The sequence below is a fragment of the Planococcus citri genome, chromosome 3 (assembly GCF_950023065.1).
Source record: "Planococcus citri chromosome 3, ihPlaCitr1.1, whole genome shotgun sequence".
Taxonomy (NCBI): Eukaryota; Metazoa; Arthropoda; class Insecta; order Hemiptera; family Pseudococcidae; genus Planococcus; species Planococcus citri.
Window position 1 is genome coordinate 8,331,821 of NC_088679.1, and position 26,312 is coordinate 8,358,132.

At 33.3% G+C, this 26,312-nt stretch overlaps 1 protein-coding gene across 1 annotated transcript in view; it reads right to left on the reverse strand.

Annotated features, from left to right (window-relative positions):
* The window catches only part of LOC135840501 (homeobox protein aristaless-like), a 131,784-nt gene extending 111,963 nt beyond the window's left edge, over nucleotides 1–19,821 (reverse strand). The window contains exon 1 of the mRNA XM_065357090.1: nucleotides 19,152–19,821. Coding sequence (XP_065213162.1) covers nucleotides 19,152–19,362 — 211 coding nt within the window. The 5' untranslated portion in view covers nucleotides 19,363–19,821. The remainder of the gene's footprint in view (nucleotides 1–19,151) is intronic.
* Between the last annotated feature and the right edge of the window lie 6,491 nt (nucleotides 19,822–26,312).

The following is a 26,312-nucleotide window of genomic DNA, read 5'->3' on the forward strand; positions in this document are numbered from 1 at the left end:
GTGATCATTTTTCAATTTCACAATGGATTTTCTTAGGTACCATTTTTAATTGATTATTTTCATTTTAATACATTTTTCGAGATGATTTCAAAGATTTTTGATCAATTTTCAAACTATTTTTGGAAGATTTTTCAAATTTTACATCAATTCTATGTATAGGCTACATTTTATTGAAGATTTTCCAATTTTGAGAGGATTTACTTGTCCAATTTTGTAATTATGTTTTTTCTTCGAGTGAATTAGATTCCTGTGTTAAGAGTTTAAGAAACGGGAAACAGAAATGTGAAAATACAAAATAAAGGAGGAGAAGATGAGCAAGAGAATGTTGAAAAATAAAATTTGAAATTGCTATGCCTAATATTTTTCGTCATGATACTTTAGCATCGGAAAACTCCAAAATAAATCTGTGTCAGTGACCACCCAAGTAATCTACCCATACTCATCCATCCTCGAATTAATTCTCCCAAGAAGGAAATCAAGTATCGCTCTCGAGTATGTTAGACCAGAGCAAAGTCATAAAACATGTAACAGAAAGAGTATCTTAGCGGTGTAGTCGACTTGCGAGTCAGTTTGAAAAAAAAAAAAAAGTTCAACAGATAGATAAGGGAAATGAAATTAGTAATTTGTTTTAATGCGTTAATACCGGTGTGTAGCTGTGTACGTGCTCCTGGTGTTTTTTTGAGCGTTTTCCCCCCTTTCGTGTTATCATTCATAAGAAAGTACTAATGCTATTTAGTGTCAGCTGTTCTACTGCGTGTGTGTTTATAACTATAATTAGCGTTTTCTCTGTAATAAAGTTGTACGTTTGAGAGAATGGCAGAGGAGTACATGTATAGTGATGTGAATGGTTCTTAACCAAAAGGTTATCTACGTACGGAATTGATTGCAAAAGATTCAATACGAGTTGAATAGACTTTATTTATTGGTGAGTCGAGACTTGGACATGAGAATTTGGCATGGAAGTATCGCCAGATCGAAGGTGTCGAACAGAGTTTTGCATCGAATTTAGAGGATGTGATACTAAATGAAGAGCTTTCTCAAGCTGATAGTCAATATGCTAACTTATCGAAAATTATGCATTAATTTAAATTCAAATCGATTCTCGATCGACGTGCTTTGTGCTTCCTACTCGTATTTGAGACATACCTACTTATCACAGCAACGAATGAAATTCGACTGTAGCAGAACTTGACATCGAATCTTGTGACTTTTTACCTGCACCTAAGCAGGAAATTACTTCGCGTGACCAAGTTTAGATAAGCATCTGTTGCATTTTATTTTTTTGTTTGTGCGTCGGAAAATGAGAATGTAGCTAACGAAATTACGTACGTAGATACAGTTTTATCCTTCAGCTAGCAAATTGAACTAATCCTGTACTTATAATAGGCCACGATATCCGTAAAAATCGCAATCAACGCGTAAATTGACTGAGCGATAAGACCGTGTACATCCCCTCGCTCAATTTTCCAGAATGAATTCATCATATAGGTAGGTAGGCCTACAACTTTACATGCACGATAGCTTGCATAGGTACATAAGCTATAGCCATCATATTGGACAGATCATTGGACCACGAATAGTTGAATCTCATACCTGTGGGTTCATAAATTCAATTTCCAGACTGTTCTGGCCGGGTATCCGCAGTCTCAATCAAAGACGGCGGCAGCATTTTTGGGTAATTGTAGCGTTGCAAATTACCATAGAAGAAAACGTTATAAGTTCGAAGAAGTTTATGATGAAGAACGTGATCGATCGAATAATTAGATTGTTTGGTTTGAATAATGGTAATGATTTGATTGATGATGGTAGTGTACACTTAACACAGAACGGAAGAGAGCTGGCAAGACAAGGTGATCGGAGGGGGAAAGTCAATAAATCGGAGCATACTCTCTGCGGAATACCTAAACAAATCGAATGATTGAACTTGACAACGCAACCGAGTGTATCCACTTTTGAGGTTTTCCACACTCTGAACTTCTTCACGTTCGTATAAAGATACCCTATTGCTGCTGCTGTTGTTTATTTGTCTTGTTGTAGCCAAATATCGAGATGATTAAAAAAACCAAAAAAAAAGGTATTAACTCAGACTGATAATTACGAGCTAATTGTTTCGATTTGATTCGGAGTAACGACGTTACGTCGCGTCGTTGTCGACACAAAATGTAATAAGCTTCTTCGCTTTACTAAACCGTATCGTCAACAACTGGTTTGTCTATCTAACTGTAATGCGTAGTGCCTGCCTATGCCTACGTCGAGCGATCGCATCTTCACTTGTTGTACGCTCTTTGGTCTTTGGGTCACGTGCAGACACGCCAGCAACGTTATTATAGATCATTTAACGTGACTAAACTCGTGAACTGTAAAACCTTCGTCGTTTAGATTTTTTTCTCTGTTTTTTTCTTAATTCGGCGATGAGGTTTTTTTTGGAAGGTTTTTCATCTTCGGATTGTGCTGGCATGATGTTTGTTTGGTTTAGGGTGTCGAGAGTTATGTAACTTTGAATTTGAATCATTTTGAGGTAGGTAGTGTAAGAATCTTCAAATCTTGATTTGATGAAGTTGAGCTTTTGAAGTGGACCCATCTGTTGCCTAATGTTTTTCAAAGACCAATGAAATGGTCTGAGGAGTCACAAATGTTTCAAGTATTATTGAATTTTGAGTTTTTTAGACAAGTTATTCCTCATTAGAACATACCAGACGGGGAAAGAGCTTAAACAGATGGGCAACGTGTAAGTTCAAGATGATGTGTAGATACTTCCATCATTGGCTTATATCACACTTGACTTGAAACCTTGAATGGTCTTTGTCACAGATTAATTATTGCAGATCTGAGAGAGGTAGAGGCAGTAATACTAAATGATTTGTCTAAAAAAAGAACTCTTGATGTATTGAGTTCAATTCTAAGTATGCAGAGATGGCAAAAACTTGAAATGGAACACCATGCTTCAAAAAGTCCCTAGGGAGGACTGATGAGCACCCACAAGATGTACAGAAGCTGCAACGACTTGAATCAGTTACAGCAGTAGTGTCCATAGCTTAAGATTAAGAGATAGGTATGGAGAGATGTTATCAGAAATCAGAAGAGATGGTGGCTGACAGTTGATTCTTCAATTGTTGTGACGATGCGCCTGTACTTAATAGTTTGGATAGGAACTGTGGCTTAAACATCTTCTAGAAGCTCAAATCGAAGTTATGGATTCAAAAACTCTGTATGATAAAAGAATACTGAACCATTCCAAAGTTATTTGACAATTTCAAAATTGATGAGTTGTGGCTATAGACATTTCGTCCCTGACTTTGAATTCAAGAATTATATGCATGAGAGACCTAATTGTTAGATTTCAATTTCATGTGGATATTAAAGATGACAATACTTCTTTTATATATGTTGTGTACCAAGTCCGAAATTGTACAATTCGGGGTTGGTACAGCCAATTTTGTACCATCTCCGAAGTGTCTAGACCAAGTGTGAATATTACTTTTTCATCGGACTTGGTTTGTACCATGCCCGGAGGGTCCGGACAAAGTGTTCGACTTGGTACAATTGTGTTGTGCAAAGTCCGAAATATAGTTTTATAATGAATGAATTCGAATTTTACACCCCTTTATACCACAAATATTGAACCAAATAAAAGGAAATTTTAAGATGACTCTAAAATACACCACCAGCAAAATTTTCAGGTGCTGAAATTCATTTGTTATTTTTGGGGAATTTTTAAAGATTCAAATATTGCTATGCTCACTTCTCAGGGAAAAAAATGAAAAGATCAAATTGAGGTGCTAACTAAAATGCTGAAATTTGGTTTTTACTTTCTATTTTTAACTTCTCAAGTCATGAAGTTCTCGTACCTTACTCATTTGAAAACTATGCATTGAAACTTAGATTCCTAATTCATTTTTTATGGATTTTTCAAAGTCAAAATTTTACCAAATTGTCATGAAAGGCTGAAATTTGGTTTGTACCATTTTTCTGAGTTAATAGAAAAAAATGTTGGATTTGAAGTGATACAATATTATGGTTTTGAAAAAATCGATCGAAAAGGTCATAAAGATCGATGGCTAATCTGGGTTTATGCTAAATTTTAATTAGACTCTAAATACTTTTGTACAATCTACAAGTATAAAAAAAGTCGCAAAAATCGAGATGAAAACGCTTCAAAATTTTCTGCCCAAGTTGCCTGTGCATAACTACAGCCCTGTTCAAAACCACCACTAAACGACTCGAGAAGTTGAAAATAGAGAGTAAAATTCAAATTTCAGCATTTTACTCGTAGTTAGTAAGTGGTACCCCTAATTTGATCTTATTTTTTTTTTTTTGAGAAGTGAGCACAGCAATATTTGAATCTTTAAAAATTCCCCAAAAATCAACAAATGAATTTCAGCACCTGAAAATTTTGCTGGTGGTGTATTTTAGAGTCATCTTAAAATTTATTTTTATTTGGTTCAATATTTGTGGTATAAAGGGATGTAAAATTCGAATTCATTCAGTATAAAACTATATTTCGGACTTTGCACAACACAATTGTACCAAGTCGAACACTTTGTCCGGACCCTCCGGGCATGGTACAAACCAAGTCCGATGAAAAAGTAATATTCACACTTGGTCCGGACACTTCGGAGATGGTACAAAATTGGCTGTACCAACCCCGAATTGTACAATTTCGGACTTGGTACCTAACATATACATTCTGGACTTTGGACACAGGACACCGCATTACAAGCCAAAATATCAATAGATTTACTGGTATTTTTTTAACGGTGTCAAAATTTGATATTATTTTTAAATAAGCATGTACAGTAAAAGCTGCTTAACATTATAATGTTTATTCCCCGCCCAATTTAATAACATAGAATGACATAACACAAACTGATTTAAAAAAAAGTAAATTTTTTGTCACAAATTTTTACATGATCATTTTTTTTACTAAATACCTAATAATTATAGCATTTAATTTTAGCTGATGTTCCAATCACTATAACCCGTGGAATTTCTATGGGATGAGATGTAAAAGATCAGGACTGAACGATTTTAATAACACTAAGCAATTTAGAGCATTAACCTTTAAAATAATAAGCGGTTTCTACTGTATTTTTTTGACAATTTTTGGTGTTTTGAATCCAAAGAAGGAAGTAAGTATAAATAAAATTGAAAATTAGTGATGTTGGTGTTGGTACTGCTGATGCTGAAAAAAGCAGAGCTGTGGGTCCAAAACAATTTTGGGATTGGGTTTTGGTTTTGGGATCAAAATTTATTCATTTTGGGATTGGATTTGTTTTAGTTTTGATCTTATAAATTTCTATTTCAGTTTCAGTAGGTACCTATTGAAAAGATTGTTTCAGTTCCTGGATGAATCAGTTCTGGTTTTGAGATTTTCATTTCGACCAATTTTAAGCCCAAATTGACCAATGGACCCTAAGACCCTGCTAGGGGTCTAAAAATGGGAGGTTTTCACATGGGGAATTCAATGGTGTAACATAAGTTTAATGTTTTAAATGCGTATATTGCTCAATTTATAGAGTAATTTCTATTATAATCCAAATGACAATTCTGGGGTTGTTTTGGGTTCAAAATTACAGTAAAAGCTCGTTACAACGCTTTTGGTTATAATGCTGATTTCCTCTGGTCCCTAGACAACCTCGCCCCATTTAAACCAATGTAAAATTAATCGCGATATAACGCTCATGAACGGTTATAAATCGCGTTTTAATGCTCTAAAATTCAGGAAAAATCACATATTTTTAAAAATAATTTTGACAACAGAAAACCATTCTGGTCACTAGACAACCCCATTCAAACCAATGTAGAATTACAGTGGAGTCTCGATAACTCAAAGCTGAAGGGAGAACGAGTTGACTTTGAGTTATCAAAGTTCAAGTTATGGAAGTTCTTTTTGGTAAGTATATTTTGAGTTAGCAAAGTTTGAATTAGATGAATGTTTTTTTTTTTACCATGGAATGAAGTGGAAACATGTATTATGTCTGTGTATTTGAGTGAAACATGCATGTTTATGGACATAAATGTACTCATAAGTAGCTCCGATGTGTTTGTAAAAGAGGTTTGCATCAATGATACCTATTTGAATTTACAAGTTTTTTCAACAAGAAATTCGAGTTATAGAGGCAACATTTTGGCAACATTCAACTTACAGAGGTTTTTTCAATATTTTTCAAAAATTTTACTTCGAGTTATTGGTGGTTTTGGACTTTTTACGTTGAGATAACGAATTGAATTTTACATTGAGTCTTATGGGGAGTTGAATGGAAACAGACTTTGCTTCGAGTTACCAAAGTTTTTGAGTTAACGGAGTTTGAGTTATCGAGACTCCACCGTAATTGCGATATAACGCTCATGATGGATTAAAATTCAGGAAAAATCACATTTTTAAAATAATTTTGACAATAAAAAACCATTAATTTTCTGCAACATGGCCACAACAACAGTTTTTTTTTTGCAATTTTTGCAGTTCTGATTTTTAAAAGTGAAAAAAACTATTATGACAAAATTTTGTCAAAAAATCCATCTTTTAACTTTCAACAGTTTCAGTAAATTCAATCAAGTAAAGTTATTTTCTATTTTGGACAAAAAAAGTAAGATTTCTTGATAACCATGTCAAATTTTAATAGAAGCTTGACTGCAATTCTTACAAAAAAGGCAGATAAGTATCTGAAGTTTTTACAAAAGGGTAGTGTTCTAGATTTTTGGTCATAATCTTGAGAAGAAAGCCGAAAAGTAAAATTTTTCAAAATTTAGGTAAGAAACTGATTATTTTTTGGAAGATTTGACCACAAAAAACAGTTTAGTAGAACTGATATATTTATATTAGTTAACCGCACAACAATTGTCGACGTCGACATTTACATCGACTATGTTTTTTTCCAACATAATGATGGAAAAGTGATCAATCAATTATTTAGTAGGAATCTTCTGTCCAATACAAAAGCCAGGTACGTAAATGAGAATTTTAGAAATTTTCTCATTATTTCTGATACCTCGACATGCCATCTCGACATGTAGATGTAAAATTCGATGCTCGAAACTTACATCTACAGCTATGTCGACCAATTTTTCAGAATTAAAATTTCTGTTTTAGTGTTTAAAAGTTTAGTAAACATTCAAAAATATGATCTTGTTCAATGAAGAAAACAAATTTTTTAGGGTACTGATGAAATTATTCACTTTTCCACAGTTTGGAGTTGTAGATGATATGATGTTGATATTGTGGATGTATTTGTCGATGTCGAATTTCACATCAACATTAACATTGACATGTCAACATGAAAAAATGGATTAGTTTAGTAGGTACTCTTAGATAAAGTATTGCACCATCTTTGATATAAGGAATTTCTGTTCAACTTTTTGAGTATACAGACTTTTCGTCTGTACTTCTTCGGAAGTGGACTTTGCATCTATGCTGTTTTCAACACAAGCAATAGCCACATCAGAGGAAATAATTTTTGGAAAAAAAATTTGAAATTTTTAAACTCAAATTTTATAATTGTATGAAGTAGGAGGTCGACATAAATTTCGATGTGGATGGGTCGACATTCACATCGAAGTTAGCATGGTCATTGTTGTATGGGTATTATTAGCAGACCTCAAAATCAAAGTAAAATTTCAGATTTTTCTATTTCCAACTGGAACAGTTGTTCAAAAAAATTCAAAATAAAGTTCACGTTTCCACTACTTTTATTACGCTCTTTTTGCTTAAAAAGGAGAATCGCAGTAATACGCTCATCAGCGTTAAAACAAGACTTTTGTTTATAACGCATTTCGGCTTATAACACTCTTTTTTTCTGGTCCCTTGAAGAGCGTTATAACAAGCATTTACTGTATATTGGTTCCGGGATTTTTTCGGTTTTTGGATTAAGAAAAAATATAATGATTTTGGTTTTAGGATTGGATTTGAATCCGGATTTAATTGGGCTGTATTTATAAATTCCATAGATATCACAACATGCGCCATGTTTTCATTACATCATCGCATCTTCGCGTGCCGTTTTATATGCTTAATACCTATACTTACCAGCAATACCAGCATCATCAATATCTACTCATTAAACTAGCTCAATTTTATTGTCACGTTGGATAGCCAAAAAAAATCCACCAAAATCATTAAAATCAAATTCTAACTATAATACCCCGAGTATTTTCTTATTGATCTGATTAACGATGCTTGTATCCGGTAAGTGACAACTAGACTATTGAAGCATTCACTCTTTTATGAGAAGAAAGAACAAAGGAATCGAATAAAAATAACACCAGCACGGTGAGCTGTTTATGCGCAAACATTACTCTTGTCTAGTTAATTAACCAACCATTACAATTAACAGGCGTCTCTCTCTCTGTGTTTCATGTAGTACCCCTCTTATTCTTACGTTAGTTCTTAAATAATCAACGGGGTAATTAATTAAATACACCTTTTTACCATCAGCTCTATCTGTTTTACTAGTCATTATGGATGTTTCGCTTTAAAATGGCAGTTCGAATTTTCCCTAATTTAACCAAAGACAATTGATTATTTTATCAAGACTATGTATGGATTTTTTTTCTTTCTATCGTTGGGTAAATAAGATAGGTCTAGTGTAAGTAAGTACATACCTATTATGATAAGTGAGAAAATTTAAAAAGTTTGGGTGATTCCTGCCTCATCTTGATTTGATTCTTGTTTCTGTGAATACTATATTTGAAGACTCGAATAAATTTTAGTTATTAAATATGAGTAGATACTAGATAGGTACTTTTTATTCATGTGTAAATGTAATTCTAATGCACAAGTCTCATTTATTGTACAAGCAGGCAGTGCCAAACATGAAAATTAAACGGTGCACTGCACATGTGCTGCGCACCTATCTTGTTTTCTTTAGTATTGTCACGTGACGGTTACGCTATTGGATGGAATTAGTGCCATTATTTTTTCTTTACTATTTTACTCGTTTGATTAGAAGTAAATTGAAATGGAACCCTGTTGGGCAGGTGTCCAGGTGTGTGCTTGGGAAGACACCGAAGGGAGATCCTGCTTTAATGACAAATTACAGGACAATGATGGTTTAAAATGAAAAGGATAGGTATGTGTTGCCTAAACCTTATTTTTATTGACATTTTAGAAAATTTAAAAATTTAGTGGTTTCATTGCATCTTGGTCCTATGTATTTGTCTGATCGAGTCGATCGAGATGTAGATTTCTTTTTTGTAGGGATGGTCGTGCAGTTCAAGTTTTCAAGTGACTCGTGCTTACTTTCTTCATCTAGGTACGTACATACTTATTTCCTCTAATCAGTATTTTTCCCCCACCTCGCTAATGAAGAAAAAATTGATTTGGTCAAAAGTGAAAATTGAGAGAATTCTAATTTATCAAGTTTGTTTTTTCCAAGTACTAAAATGAAAATGGACCGGATATGGCAGTGAATAAATATAGTTGGCAAAACAAAAAGTTTTTTCATTCATGACATTTATATGCTTTAAGACAGATATTTGTACTTATTGTTCAAATTCAAAGCCAAAACCTAATATTCCAAATAAGCATGTATATAGATAAAAAGTAAAAATGTAACCTTGAGAACGAAATGCTGAGAAAGTGAACAAAAGTTCATTCACTGCCGATAAATTTCAACAAATTGGGAGTGAAATCCTCATCAAACATTTGAAAAATATTGTTTTCCTCTGTACCTAGTTACCTAGGTACTTCTTAAATTTGAATTTTCTTGATACATATTTTGATATTTTATGGTTTACCATGATTTTCACCTCGTGTTTCAGATGTCTTGTGTCAGTATAAGACAATGAATTGAGTCAACTGTGCAGAAATTTGAAAAAAAATAAGGGTAAGTTATTATTCCATATCCAAATCCTTATCATTATTATTTATTATACAATTATTTTTTGTTACGTAATTATTTATATGTGTGTGGGCTGCCTTTGAGGTCTTCCACCATATTTTTTTTTGAGAGGTCTCTTTGGAAGACCTATAGCAATTTTATAAGTTACTAGAGCAGAAAAGTTTTTCGCAACAAATCCAAAATTTTGCTATACTTTTTGAAATGAGTTTGGACACTTCATATAACATACATATATTCACATTTCAAGACCATTGAAACAAACGCAAGACCTCGAAAGTGGGCAAACTCAATGGTTTATTGTACATTTTTTCCCCATAGACATAAACATTTTTTCTCCTGTTAATCAAATTGGAAAAAATTACCCATCTGAGCCCCAATTTCTAACGAGTGAACCTTTATAATTCTTCAATTTTAATTGAGCTTAAATTTGATTGCCATCATTTTCGAGCCAATTTGGAGCCTCATCGAGTTTGGAAATTTTCGAATTTTAAAAAGATTCCATACCTAGTCGTAAATTTTTAAAACAAATCTCTTGAAGTTTCTTATATTCGCAAAATTGATTACATACATAAACTGGATGGAGAAGTTTGAATTTTTTAAATCAAATGAGGAGGTGGATAGCAAAACGCAATAACTCCATTTTTGGTTTTTTTGGGAAATTAGGAAAAATTGTCAGGAGGGGAAGGGTGGGGGGTGGAGTTCCGAAATTGGTGTCAAATGAAAGGGGAAGGTGCCACAAATAAAATTTCCACTCAATTTCGAAATTTCGGTCACCTGGGTAAGCACAGTGAGGAAAAGAAAAAAAGTTATTGCGTTTTGAACGCAAATTTTTTTTTTGGTATTTTTTATTTGAAAAAATTGAAAAATTAGAGAAAAAAAACTTATGTTTAATCGAGAATTTTCGATAAAGAACAATTAAAAAACTGGAATGCGAAATTCAAACAATTCCTGTGTATGATATGGCATTCAGAGAGTGACAACGAAAGCACCATTTTTTTAAGTAACTCCTACCCAACGATTTTCAGTACCCATCCGATGAAAAAAAAAACAGTGTTACCACATCTGCGCAACTGAAATGTATAAAAAGTAGTGGAGTTATTGCGTTTTGCAAACAAAATCTCATTTTTTAATGCATTTAGCTCTAAAAGCAGACTTGTTTTCCTCGATTGCGCTATGATATTCAACTGATGGACAAAATCTGACACCGGGAATGGATTCCCCGTTGAATTTTACATAAGGATAGATATCAAACTCAATTTTCGTAATTTTGGAGTTATTGCGTTTTGCTATCCACCTCCTCCTCCTCAAATAGAGTTTTATGGATATTTTGAATTAAGGGGTGGTCAAAAAATAGATTTTGGATAGCAGTTAGTGAGCTGAGGGAATCACTCTGAATTAAGAAAGACTCATTTTCTGATTCATAAGTGAATACAATCACAGAGACAGTGGAAAATAGCTGCGAGTTAGGCAGTGTAGATTGAAGAGCAGTTATGGATTTTAAAATTTGAAATTCTATCATTAAGTAATAGAGTAGGCATACCCCGAATGAAGTGTTGGTATTTTTGACTCATCTGTAAAGCAGAGATTGAATTTTTTGTATGTCCTTCTACATATACCTTACTTATGATCAAAATGTTGGGTGGGTTAATTGAGTTTTGGAGTGGATGGGAAGGGTTGGTGGATGCATTTGAGATGAATTTGTTTGTTATGAGAGTTCTTCTAATAAAATCTGCGGGTAATTCTGATGCTTCACAATAAAGGCCATCTATTGGAGAGGAATACTTAGAGGGCTCCTAAACAGATCCTTGGGGCTGAGTTTGGAATTGTTTTTAGGATATTAGAAGTTTTTTTTTGAGATATTTGCAAAACATGGGCTTCCATACTCAATTTTACTGCGAATTATTGGTGTTTTTGATTATTTTCAACAGATTTAGACGTTTCATGATATCTGATTTTATTTTTAGAAAATGAGGAGTCCAATTTAGTTTTCTATCAAAAGTTAAGCCAAGAAATTTAGTAGTGGTTTTGAATTCTAAAGAGTGTCCTTTGAAGTTGAGAATGAGATCTGGAGGAATCTTATTTTTTTTTTTTTTTTGGTGAAAAGTATACAGTGGGTTTTTGACTCAGAGAAGGTTAGACCATTAGAATCTGCCCATGATTCAATTTTTTCAAGGGTTTCTTGGATTACTTGAAGAGCTAGTTGAATATTATTTGAACGAAAGGAAATGTTTATATCATCAGCAAAGATTCACAGAGAAATGGGTCTAGAAACAACATTGGAAATGTCATCAATCAAAAGTATAAATTTTGAGGGTACCTTTAACCTTGTAAGCTGTGGGCTACAAAAATAAATATTTCCCTCTTTGTATAGGTCTAAAAACCATGATTTTTTTGAATTTTCACTCGTCGTTTGGTAATCACGACTATAGTTTTTGTGGCTTGGATTTTAGAATTTCTATAAAAACTGAAAAATCATATTTTCTGTATTAACCCTTTGCTCCTTCTCTTTTCTTATTTTTCAAGTTGTAATTTTTGGGCATCATCACTTCCTCTTGTTTACATTGGAGGAAGGGGAAGGGGAGTCCTTTCTCTTTATTTTTTTTAGCCTCGAATTTCTCACTTTTTTCCACTTAAGGTACGTAGTTAAGTATCTTAAGTATCTTCAAATTAAATAAGTATAATATAGAGATTGTTGACATCAAAAAAAGTAAATTACGAGTTCATATCACAATTCTATTCATTCGCTACGAGCTTCATAAAGGGAACTACTTTATTCAAAATTTTTCAACTACACCTCCCAGTAAAATGTGAATGCACTTATAGGGTTATAACTGAAACCTGAACAGACTCGTAAACCGAATTCTCGATTCGAACCGAGAAAGGAAGTGCTCACTTAAGGGTTTTTTTTTGCGGTTGCAGAAAATAATCCCCGAGGGAACACCCTCCTCATAATCGTGTTAGCAACATTCTGGTACAACATATCAGCACGCCAAATAGATTTTTTTGTTTTCCTAATACACGTTTGTCGACTTGTTGGCTACCGCAGAAACCATAACGGTCGTCCGGCGAATTTGCCACTGAACTTGAAATTATTATTGACGACATAGCGCCGCCCGAAAATTTACCACTTGGTATTTATATAGGTATACCGCGATGTTAGATATAATGATAAGTTATATTGTTAAATTATAAAGCAAATTTCCGGAAATCAAATTAAATATAAGAAACGTATCATCAGCTTGTGTCCCTTCCGGCCATATACGTTGTAGATTTTTTTCTCTCTCTCATTTCATTTTAGTACCTTATTAATTACATCGGGTCTTAGTTGTTTGGTTGCTTCTTGTATCGGTAGTTCCCCCTTCCCCCTCATCCCCTTCCCCTCTGTTGTATATCTACTGCTCGGTCGTCGTCGTCGTATATAGGTTTTTTTAAATTATTTATACTTATTTATGTATAATTTTTTCACGAAGATTAAATTGAATTCAACGAACACGCGAAATATACTTATGTACGACTTGTACGATCACACGAAACAGATTCGTCTGATTTTCTGGACAGGTATATCTTATAGAAATCATTTCTCCTTTCTGAGTCAGTTGTACTCGTTGAATCAGTTTTTTTTTTTCAAATACTCGTACGAATTCCCCCAGTTTTGGCGACAAAACGGTTTATCTATATTAGCTGAGGGATATGTTGTCGTGGTTTTATGCACCGTGCACGTACCTATAGTGCTACCTACATATTACCTATTTGTTTTGCGTTGGACAACGCTTTTATTACCTGGCTATAGTGATAATAAATAATTTGTAGATATTTTTACGACTTTGAAGAAATTAAACGAATTTACTCGACGATAATGGTCGAATTTAAACTATAATAGAAAATATTTCATTTTAAAACTATAAAGATAACACACCAAAGTGTCTTCAACGTGGAAATTATTATGTTCGTCCATTTGCTGCATGAGGCATTCGTGGAAATGCATAAAGGCTACACACACACACGTACAAACATTTCGTTAATTTTTCATAATTAAATTTCAAGTTATGTTTGCCTCGACCTTAAAAAGAGTTCCGATTCCTGTATAGTAAAATGCAGATATTGCATTTAGGTGCGAAATTTGACAAAATGAATGGTTATTATTGAAACTGAGAGATGAATACGTGAAAGAAAGAGAAAACAAAGCCTCCGTACGCTAACTCGTAATTTAATTTATATTCAAGTGCATGGATGAATTTAATTCGGCGTTGATGGAGTATATTTTTCCACGTTTACGTACTTACATTGTTATTTTTTCGTTCGGTATTGTTATTTCCCTTTAATTTAATTTAAATAAATTGCAGGTTTTTTTTGCATTCGTTACGTTGATTTGAGCTTACAAGTAGGCGAGTAGGTAATTCTATAGTTGAGCTGTGTACTCGAAAATTACGCCAATTTTGCCCTCCGTACAGTTTCAGTCAAATGAGTAGATATTTTTTGAAATCAAGTACATAGATCAACGAATCAGCTCGTAAAGAATTGCAAGATCTTACAACTGAACAAAACTACGTGGATGCAAAGTGAGCCTATAGGGTAAAACTGGAGCCATATGAAGGATGAAAATAGTTACCTATCCTACTCCATGTTGCACTTTGCTTCGTTTTTCTTTTCAAATTGAACTTGAAAGCTCGTGAAGAAAGTATTTCAGTCAAGGTTCTCACACGTTTATCATCAGTAGTTGTGATAAATGTTATATCCTATAATAAGGTTAAAATTTCGAAAAAATGTAGATGGTTTTTTTCCTAGTATAGGTAGCTAATTATCTTGCTAAATGATAACAGAGAAAGTTGACCAAAGTTGGTATATTCTAGTAGGTAGACCTCAGCGTGAGAAATATGTTCTTTAGGGTTTGAATTCGTGCTAAAATTAATTTTTAACCATATGCAGGTAACTTTTTCAGGGTAATTTTTTAAACTTACACTTTCCGATTTGAACTAAACTAAACTAGATCGAAGGGACATGTCTAGTAAAAAGGTCAGTAAACAAAATTTCAAGCACTGAGGTTTTTTTGGCGTTTTTTGGCGAATTTTTGAAAATGTTAAAAATTAAAAAAGCTGTAATTTTTAACATTTTCTACGAAGTATAATTTTTATTTTAGCATGGCGATCGAATGTGATTTTGTTCAACTCCCACACATCAAAAATCACTCGATTTGAGCCCTTCTGAAGCCTTCAGAAATTTTTCGATTTTCTTCTGGGATCTCAAATTGCTCCGAAGGCTCCAAAAAATTCGAATTCAGATTATTTTCGAGTCGAGTGATTGTGTAGATAAATTACACCATGAAATCTTTCCAAAAAAACACTCGTTTATAGGTATATCCTTTTTGAAAATTTGATTTTTTTTCACTTTTTCTCCATCTATACGTACCTACATAAATTATAAAATGGTGAAAAATTCACTCTTAAATTCACACCGTGAAATTTATTCACTATAATCACCCAAAATGGCCGAGAGGGTGCCCATAGCATCAGCCAAAATTGGTTTTAGGACATTTTCCCGAATTCGGATCCCCGAATGGACATTTTCCCGAATAAAAAAGTACCCGAATTATTCGTTCCCGAATCCTATTTCCCGAATGAAGTTCATTTTTGACTCCTGGTAAACAATTTCAGGGTGTCTAACGGTCCTTCTGGTCCTTCCAGGTCAGTAAAAGTACTTCTTTTTGCCTATTGGTCCTTCTTTTTCAAAAAGTCCTTCAAAAGTCCTTCTTTTTGCCCGAAGGTCCTTCTTTTTTCTGAATTTTCTAATAATTCTTTCATTTAATAAAAATTAGGAATGGTGTTCTCTTACGTCTTGTATTGTATCAATTTTCCACAGCTTTCGCCCTCGCTTCGCTCGGGCTAGATCATTTTTCTTTTCTTTTCTCTGACCGAAGTTAAAGGGTAGAAAAATATGACTCCTCAAATCAAAAATAATGCTGTTTTACTACTCAGGAATTGTGAATTTTCGAAACCTTTTGCCCTCGCTTCGCTCGGGCGTTTATTCATACTTTTAACCATGATGAATATCTATGAAATTTTCTGAAAACTTTTAAAATTTGTAAATTTTAAAGCTATGAAAATTAACTTTTTGCATAAAAAATGCATGATATTTTACGTTTTGAATTATCAATTTTTCTCTGCAGTTTTCACCCTCGCTTCGCTCGGTCAGATTGCAATTCTGCTACAAACATTTTCAAACATTTCCTAGAATTGAAAAATCAACTCCTCGAGAAATTCCAAAATCATAATCCAATCAATGAAAAATTCAAATGAATTTTTTATTCGACATTTTTGTTTCCAACTTCCCTTTTTAGAAAATGTTTCGAACCACATCTGGCCATTTGTTTGGAAAAAATCGTGGTGTGGAGGGGGGGGGGGGGTTGGAGTAAAAAATTAAAATTTTTCATCAAAATACATAGTTTCCCTTACTCAATTTTGATGTCTAAAAAGTAAGCGAGGGATACGAAAAAATTACGAAATTTCGTTTTTTGGATTTGGTAATCGTTTGACAAGACATTTATCAGGTCTATTTTGAATATTAATAATTTTTTGTTTCTTTTAAAAATTATAAATTTTCGACGTTTTTTGCCAATTTTGTAAAAATGAATGAGGGGGGGGGGTCAGTAGGTGCATTTTCAATTTTTAAAATGTCCTTCCAAAGTCCTTCTTTTTAGTTTCCAGATTTTGTTAGACACCCTGAATTTGGAATTTGTGGAAAAATTCGAAAACTCATCCCGGAGGCTTCAGAATGGCCCGAAATTAGTTCTTATTAATCTCTGAGAGTTAAATTGAAGGAATCGTTCACATTTTCTCACTTTGTTCAAAAATATTAATTCATGCTTCATGAAAAAAAGTTTAAAAATTGTCGTTGAAAGCAATTTTTTTGAATTTTCGAAAATTGTCCAAAAATCCAAGAATGAACTTTGGTATTTGAAATTTTTGTCACAAGGGTTTTAGGAGCATCTTCTTTTGATCTAAGCAGTTTGTTTTCGTTTAAATTGGAAAATGACAGTTCAAAAGGTTCTCTTAATATAGGCGAATAGATAAACTGACTTGATGATCTATTTTGATGATTTTTGTTTCAAAATTTGTTTAGTCATAAGAAAAAAGAAACTGCCTATACAATACATGGAGCACAGAAAATTGAAATTTCGTTTTTTTTTTTCAACAAGTAAAATTTTGAGTATTTATTTTGTGGTCGAATATTTTTAACTTGTAATATTTTTGAGGAATATTTTACAATTTTAGTAATAAAGATCAGTTTTCTAGATGCACTCATGTGTGTTCAAATCTTTTTTAAACATCTGAATTTGGCGTCGGTTAAAAAGGCCCGCGGAATGGAGTTTTATACTAATCTCAAATTTTCAAACTTGTGAAAATTCGTTCATCTTTTCAAAGAATGGAGAAATTCAAAATAAGAAAATAGTTTTATTCCATAGGCTTGTCAGGATAAGTTGGGTTTCAGGCGTATTTTTTTGCAACCCTGAATTTCGTGCTCGTTGAAATTGAGTGAAAAAAACAAAAGGGTTGAATTTTTCACTCAAAAAAATTCCAATTTTTTTAGAAAGACTTGGGCAATTTTCTGAACTGCAAATTTATTGAAATTTCAAGTCCTAGAATGGTGAGCATTAGATTATAAAGGAACAATTTTTAAAAACAGGTTGCATAACGAGACAAGGGAGCGAAGATGAGGAGTTTTGGCCCCAAAGGAGGCCCAAGGAGCCCACAACAAGAAGCAGAAATATGTCTTTCAGAATTTTTTCAATGATCTTTCTTCACAAAAAGACTGAAAAAAATGATAAAAATCTTTTTCTTTTTTTTTTGCAAAAACGAAAAGTCTTACCAAAAAATTTAAAGGAACAAAATTGAAAATCAAATTTTACGTTGACATATGGAATGTACCTAATTCGATTTTTTGTCATTTTTTTTTTTTTTTTTTTTTTGAGACATTTCGAACTGAAGTCAGAAAAGTTCAACTTCGATCGATTACTGGTAGTGAAAAATTGAGTAAAACTAAAGGTCCACGTGGTGGAAAAAATGACGTTTCTAGAAAACCTTATTTTTCAAATATTTTTAACAAAAATTAGAAAGCTCAATTTTTTTTCTTAAGTATACTCAAAGACTGTCATGTGCTTTGGAAAATTTCGTGATTGGGCAAAAGTCATTTTTTCGTCATTCGTGCACAAGTGAAAATCATGATCCTTATTTTTAAAAGTCCTCAATTTTCGGGATTTTTTCAAAAATTTATTCACCTGTACCTGTAGGCATACCTATATTTTTGATAAGAGGCATAAAATAAAACAAAACTTTCACCTGGAGACTTACCTACTTAGTTTGATAAAGAAAATAATTTTCTGTGAAATATGATGCTATTTTTAGCCAAAATTATGATTTGCTGTCTCATAAATTTCGGAAATAGGTACCTAACCATTTAACAGGTTAATGTTCGATTTAACCAGTAAACAATTGTTGGGCTAGATTTAGATACGTGCATTTCTAGTTATTGCGAAAAAGTCGTAATTTCAAGGACAGAAAAACGTAAATTTTATTCGCGATTTTAATAAAAATACCTATACTTACATACTTGGAGCATTTTTCGAAAAAAAAAAAAAAAAAAAAAAAAATACATAAAACTCTGGATTGCGTAAATTACGTTAAATGACTTGGTATAGAAAACACACATTTTAAAGTCCTAAAAGAAGTCTCGAAATTCATGGGAAAAAGGTCTTCGCTTGAGCTCAACTCGATAGTGGCGAGGGTGACATCCTGAGCTGTGCTGATTCTCACTCTCAACATCACCAATTATTACAACTTATGAGAAATGAAATCTGTGTAGTTCTTCGCAGGGTAAAAAAAAGGTGCTCATTTATAAAACGTTGATAAGAGTTATGCACCTGGCGACTTTGACTAAAAATCGCGTGTTTCTTAATCAAGAAAATGATGACAGAAATTCTTCGACTTCATATCTTGTGTCTTTCTTCGTTCATTATCATTAATCAAAAAATTGACGTAGATAATTTCAGGCATATCTGCGTTATTTTTCAAATTCATTAAGAATAAGGTAGCTATAATGATTTACTCAGAAGATGATCATTTTATCACATTTATCTGCGCTATGATTATAATACGAGGATTTGATAGGTAAGTAAGTACCCAACATGAGGGTTTTTTTTCTCATTTTTGAGACAGAAATGGACAAAATTTGGACCCTTTTTCAAAATTTATACTCATATTGCTCTGGCTAAACTACACCCATATCTAACACCACAATCCCGAAAAAATGAACCATTCTTACCCGAATTCGTATTAATGTCATTAGTCTGATTACAGTCATCTTCGGAAACATCCATGATGCTGCGAATTGAAAATATAGATTTGGAACTTCTAGCTTTATTGCCATTACCGATATGGTTATTATTGGCTGCATCATTATGATCGTTGTGATTACTATTACTGTATTTATCAGATGTATTATGATTTTCAGTCCGTCTCGTTGTCAAATCCATAATTGCATTTGTATGTGAAGTATCGCGTTAGAAAAAAACAAAAAACAAAAAATAACGAACAAATTTCTATAGATAGGTGTTGTTTTTAGGGTTCACACGAAATTGAAATTTATCAACGAAACATCACCAGAAAACTAATACTTCGAAGTGAAAAAAACTATCTCGAAGCAGCAACATTCGAGTGGCGAAAAAAAACAAACAAAATTCACCTACACAAATTTACATAGGTTAACATACAAAATAGGTAGGCTAAATATCGCGAAAAATCACTCTCTCGACCAACGCACAGATAAAAGAAAAGGTAAAGTAAACCTAAAACCGTGTGTATTAATAACGCGTTCGTGCTATCGAATATTAACTTGAACAAATACTACCTATTGTTCATAGTGTAGTTACGGTTATCAAAGACCGCGAACCTAGTTGTAGGGACCTCCACCTGAAAAAAAAACGCGTTTATCCAACTCGTTTAACCCACTCCAGTCGTATAACGAAACCATTAAGGTGAAATGTTTTTATGTATACCGATCGGTAATTGGATTACCTGAAGACTCCTCCTATTCATTTTGTACCAGTTTACTCTCTTGTATACGAACATCCCAAAATGGCGACCATTTTAACGATCTTGCCTCAATTAAACCGTATAGTCTACGTACATGATAGATAATCATTTCGGATGTGAAGTAATTAATTTTTCTTCCCTTCTACGTTACGTCAGGTTATTACAGGTGAACGAGCAGGATGCACTGGGACTCCGGAGAAAGGGGTAGAATTTTCATCGATTTAAGTCGAGTTGACAACACAACTTTGAGGTTGAAAATGTTCCTTCTTGGTGCGAAGATGTTGAAGTTACATTGGTGTAAGATGATGAGGTAGCCTATGCATTATGAGGACACTGCAAAAGAGGGTCATTGGCCATCACACCCTCATCATTCCTAAAAAGAAGGGGAGTAAAACGTATGTACCTACGAGGGGGTATAGAAACTAAGGTTCCCTATACTTTTTTTCTCAACGATGAAACAAGATAAAGACAGTAAAAAACATAAGGTGCACTGGGGCAGGGTAAGTCAGAAAACTTGCTATAGCGCCTAGAGGTTTATATCTGCCGAAGTACTACCCCTACTTCATCCCGGAATACAAATTTTCGGAATACAGTTTCATTTTAGATGGCTTTAGTTGAGGAGGCGATAAGCATTATGGTGATAAGTCACATTTTTTTTTTTTGGAGAAAAACGCAAAAAACTGTTGTGAAGCTCTGGGTCAACCAATTTTTTCAAACTTGGTCTTAAATGAAAGAGCAGACTCATAGTAACTAATCCCCCATATTTTGCACTTTGAAAAATTATGTGGGGGGGGCGCTGGGGGCAATTTTGTTTGGACTTATCGCCTTTTGCTTCAGTATGTGAAATTTATGCTGATTTTCAATAATTATTTAACACCATAATCACATAATACTAATAAAGCGTTTTCTTAATCAAAATTTAACGTAGAATCCATTTCTGTTATGGTTGAGGCATTGTTTTTACAAGTTATACAAAAATAAACACAATAAAAATAGCAAAAAAGGTGGACTTATTGCCTTTTGTCACAGTTTCCACACATTTTTGAGGATTTTTCATTACTTATTGAACATCTAAAACATAAATACCAAAACGTTTTCTTAATCGAAATTTAACGCAGAATCCATTTCTGTTATGGTCGAGGCATTATTTTACAGGTAAGACAAAAATAAACACAAAAAAGTACCAAAAAAGGCGGACTTATTGCCTTTTGACGCCTACCTACCCGGACTTAACTAAGGGTAAGGGCGCCTAATATGGACAGGTTTTTTGTTTTTGATTGCCGTGGCCGCTGTAATTGAGCTAAAAACTTGGTTGATAGCTCAAAATGTACCTACATCTATCTACTTTCATATTCCAAAGCCTCAACGTTTTTGAGAAATCTTAAGTGTGTCAAAAATATCATTTTCTAAAAAGTGTCAAAAATCAAAAATTGAATTTTGGGTCCCTAATACGGACTGTTTCAAAAAATCAACAAAAAAAGCACTGAAATGTTGTAAAAATACTTTTATTGCTGAAACACGGTTAAAATATGTTTAATTAAGACAATAAGAGTAAATTCTAAGTGGGCCAAATTAATTTTTTCCTGAAAGTAGTCAAAATTTGAAAAGTCAATTTTGGGTCCCTAATATGGACTAATTTATCGTGAAATTAACTAAACCCATAACAAATGTACACCAGTCCATATTAGGCTACCCTATAACTTTGAACTTTGAAAAATCATAACTATATGTACCTTGAATAATTTCTAAATTGTCTTGATTGATTCAGAAAACTTCACCACTTCTTAATAATAATAATAAAAAACATTCTAGGGTGTCCCCGGAAATTTTTCGAGAAGACGGATTTTCTAAACAGATGAAAAAAATTTTGAGGTTCTCAATTTCGTTTTTTCTCTCTAGAATCGCGAGTTTTGACTTTAGGGAGTTGATTTTGGTTTCATTATGTTTTTCTGTGAAAAATACATCAGATTGAGCTTGTTCCCACCAGGTAGTGCTAATAACCACTGAGATCTGGCGTCAGTCCATATTAAACATTTTTGTGGATTTTCATCCGTTTAAAATTACTTTGGCGCTTTGAAACCTACACCACTGGATTCCTCATTGAATTTTACTAAAGACAGTGATGCTAACTAAAAAAAAAAAAATGTGACTTAACGCCATATGCTTCTCACCTCCAGCGTTGCCAACTTTTTTCCCGACTTGATGCTAGAACAGGTCAAAAATTATGCCGTTTGGATGCTAAATCACGAAAAAATTATGCTAAATTTTGATGCCAAACAAAATTTTTGTTTTTCCTCCCTTTTTTCCAGAATTTGGTGAAAAACAGCATTAAAATTTCAAGGTCAAGCAGATGCTAAATGTTAGAAGGATGCTAGAATCGGATGCTATGTAAGATGCTAAATTTTTTTTGGTGATTTTTGGTGTATTTTCCAAAAATGAAGGCTTTTAACAGTATCAACTTCGGAATTTTCATGGAATATTGTTGAAAAAATGGTCAAAAGTATGAAAATTCAACCAAAATTACGAAAATTTCAAAAATTTTCCCCAAATTTACTTTAAAAAATGACAATGCTAAAATGAATGAAGATGCCAGATTGGAAAATTATTATGCCAAAAGATTATGCTAGATGCTAGATGCAATTTTTTAGCATATCGTATGAAATCAAATTATGCCAAATCTAGCATCAATTATGCCAAGTTGGCAACGCTGCTCACCTCCTCAGTTCAATTGTAATTTGTTGTTGTTACCGGCTTTTTGCAGAAAAGTCAGGTACTGTATTTGTCTCAACTGTCACAGTTTCAGCCTGGAATAAATTTTCTTTGTGTTTTGGGGTGTTGGGATCATTGTGGGACCATTAGTTTTTTTCAGGTTTCCTTAAAGTTTATGTATGTGAGGGCGCATATGGAAAGGGACCTTATGACCAAAAAATCAATTTTGTATTTCTTCGCCAAATTTTTGTAGGGACTCTTTAAAAATCAAGTAGAACCCTCCATAGGCCCCAATTTTTATTATTTCATCGATTTTTTTAACTTTTAAGTGAAGCATGCATACATCATTCATAAAAGTTGAAAAATGACACAAAAAATTTGAAAAAAGACATAAAAACGCGTAAAAAATGAAAATTTTACAAAAACTCGTGACTTTAATAAGACATGAGTGGAAAAAGTCATTTAAAAAATTTTCTGATAGCGGAACTCGAATCGAAGACTTTTGGCAAAGTACATACACCTAGCCACCGGTATCAATTTACGAAATGTATTTTTTAACAATATATAACTAACTTTAATGTGAAACTATATAAAACTAGACAGCTGCGCTGGCGCAGCTGTAACAGTGTGCGTAGCCTCTTTAGTTAGAAAAGCACAACCCGATTTTGAAAAAAAAGCACAACAAAATTTCAAAAAAAGGCGCAACTTCGAAAAAAGCACAACGCGACTTCAAAATGAGCACAATGCGATTTTGAAAAAAAAGCACAACATGCGATTTTGAAAAAAAAGCACAACACAATTTTGAAAAAAAGTACCACAAATTTAGAACGAGATTTTAAGAACGCAACCGTGATTTAAAAAAAAGCACATCGCGAATTTGAAAAAAGGCACAACGTGATTTTTAAAAAAAGCACAACGCGATTTTAGAAAGAAAAGCACAACGTGATTTTGAAAAAAAAGCACAACGCGATATTGAAAAAAAGCACATGATTTTCAAAAAAAGCTCAACGCAATTTTCAAAAAAAGCACAACACAATTTCGGAAAAAAAGCACAACCGGATTTCAAAAAAAAACACAACGCGATTCTGAAAAAAAAGCACAACGCGATTCTGAAAAAAAGCACAACGCGGATTATGGAAAAAAAGCACAACGCGATTTAGAAAAAATTGTACAACGCGTTTTTGAAAATAAAGCACAACACGATTTAGGAAAGAAAATCACAACGCGATGTTTAAAAAAAAGCACAACGCAAACTTTGAAAAAAAGCACAACGCAAATTTTGGAAGAAAAGGACACGATTTCAAAAAAAGCACAAAGCGAACTTCAAACAAAAAGCACAACGCAATTTTGGAAAAAAAAGCACAACGTGATTCTGAAAAAAAGCACAACGCGATTTTCAAAAAAAAAGCACAACACGATTTTGGAAGAAAAGCACAACGCAATTTCAGAAAGAAAAGCACAACGCGATTTTCAAAGAAAAAGCACAACGCAAATTTTGGAAAAAAAAGCACAACGCAATTCAGAAAAAAATGCACAACTCGTTTTTGAAAATAAAGCACAACGCGATTCCGAAAAAAAGCACAACACGATTTAGGAAAGAAAAGCACAACGCGGTTCAGAAAAAAAGCACAATTTTGAAAAATAGCACAATGCGATGTTTAAAAAAAAGCACAACGCAAACTTTGAAACAAAAGCACAACGCAAATTTTGGAAAAAAACGACGCGGTTTTTTAAAAAAAAGCACAACGCGACTTCGTAAAAAAAAGCACAACCCAATTTCGAAAAAATGCACAACAGAAGCTTCGAAAAAACGCACAACGCGAATTTTAGAAAAAAAAGCACAACGCAATTTTGAAAAAAAGCACAACCCGATCTCAAAAAAAAGCACGATGGAAGCTTCGAAAAAAAGCACAACGCGAATTTTAGAAAAAAAAGCACAACGCAATTTTGAAAAAAAAACAACGCGATTTTGAAAAAAAAAGCACAACGCGACTTTGTAAAAAAAAAGCACAATGCGATTTCGGAAAAAAGCACAACGCGATTTTTTAAAAAAGTACAACGGACGCTTCAAAAAAAAGCACAACGCAAATTTTAGAAAAAAAAAGCACAGCGCATTTTAAAAAAAAAAAAACACAACGCGATTTCCGAGAAAAGCACAACGTGATTTTGGAAAGAAAAGCACAACGCGATTTTAAAACAAAAAGCACAACGCGATTTCGGGAAAAAAGGACAACACAATTTTGGAGAAAACGCAGTTTTTTTAAAAAAAAGCACAACGCGACTTTGTAAGAAAAAGCACAACATAATTTTGGAATAAAGCACAACGCGAATTTTTGAAAAAAAGCACAGCACGAATTTGAAAAAAAGCACCACACGATTTTGAAAAAAGCACAACGCGATTTTAAAAAAAGCACAACGCGATTTTAAAAACAGCACTACGCAAATTTGCAAAAAAAAGCACAGCGCGAATTTGCGAAAAAGCACTACACAATTTTGAAAAAAAGCACTACACAATTTTGAAAAAAAGCACAACGGAATTTTGAAAATGAAAACCCGATTTCGAAAAAAAAGCACAACGCGATTGCGAAAAAAGCACAACAAGCACAACGCGAATTTGAAAAAAGCACAACTTGAATTTGAAAAAAAGCACAACGCAATTTTGAAAAAAAGCACTACACGATTTTGAAAAAAAGCACAATGCAATTTCAAAAATGAAAACGCGATTTTGAAAAAAAAGCACAACACAATTTTGAAAAAAAAACAACGCAATTTTGAAAAAAAGCGCAACGCAATTTTGAAAAAAGCACTACACGATTTTGAAAAAAAATCACAATGCAATTTCAAAAATGAAAACGCGATTTCGAAAAAAAAGCACAACATGATTTTGAAAAAAAGCACCACACGACGCGATTTTGAAAAAAAGCACCACATGACGCGATTTCAAAAAAAAGCACAACGCAATTTTGAAAAAAAAAACAAAAAAACAACGTGATTTCGAAAAAAAACGCAACGCAATTTTGAAAAAAGCACTACACGATTTTGAAAAAAAGCACAATGCAATTTCAAAAATGAAAACGCGATTTCAAAAAAAAAGCACAACATGATTTTGAAAAAAAGCATCACACGATTTTGAAAAAAAAGCACTACACGATCTTGAAAAAAAGCACAACGCGAATTTGAAAAAAAGCACAACGTGATTTCAAAAAAAAAAACAATTCGGAAAAAAAAGCACAACGCGATTCCAAAAAAAAGCACAACGCGATTTAAAAAAAACACGACGCGATTTTAAAAAAAGCACAACACGATTTTGAAAAAAAAGCACAACGCGATTCCGAATACACTATGCTATTCTAAAAGCTCCAGAGCACAACGCGATATATCACGAAAGCATAATGCAACTCCAAAAGTACTGAGTGAGTGAGAGAACCTCTTAGGAGCACAGCAAAATTACAAATGACTGGTGGGGTTTGATTTTGAAAGGATAACCACCTGCTTTCAGCATCTAGGTACTGAACAAGTGTAAATGAAACACCTGCAGGTGTTCTAAAATGGTGGGTTTTGATTTAGAAAGGGTAACCACCTGCTTTCGGCATGTAGGTACTGAATGTGTGTAAATGAAACACCTGCAGGTGTTCTAAAATGGTGGGTTTTGATTCAGAAAGGGTATGTAACCACCTGCTTT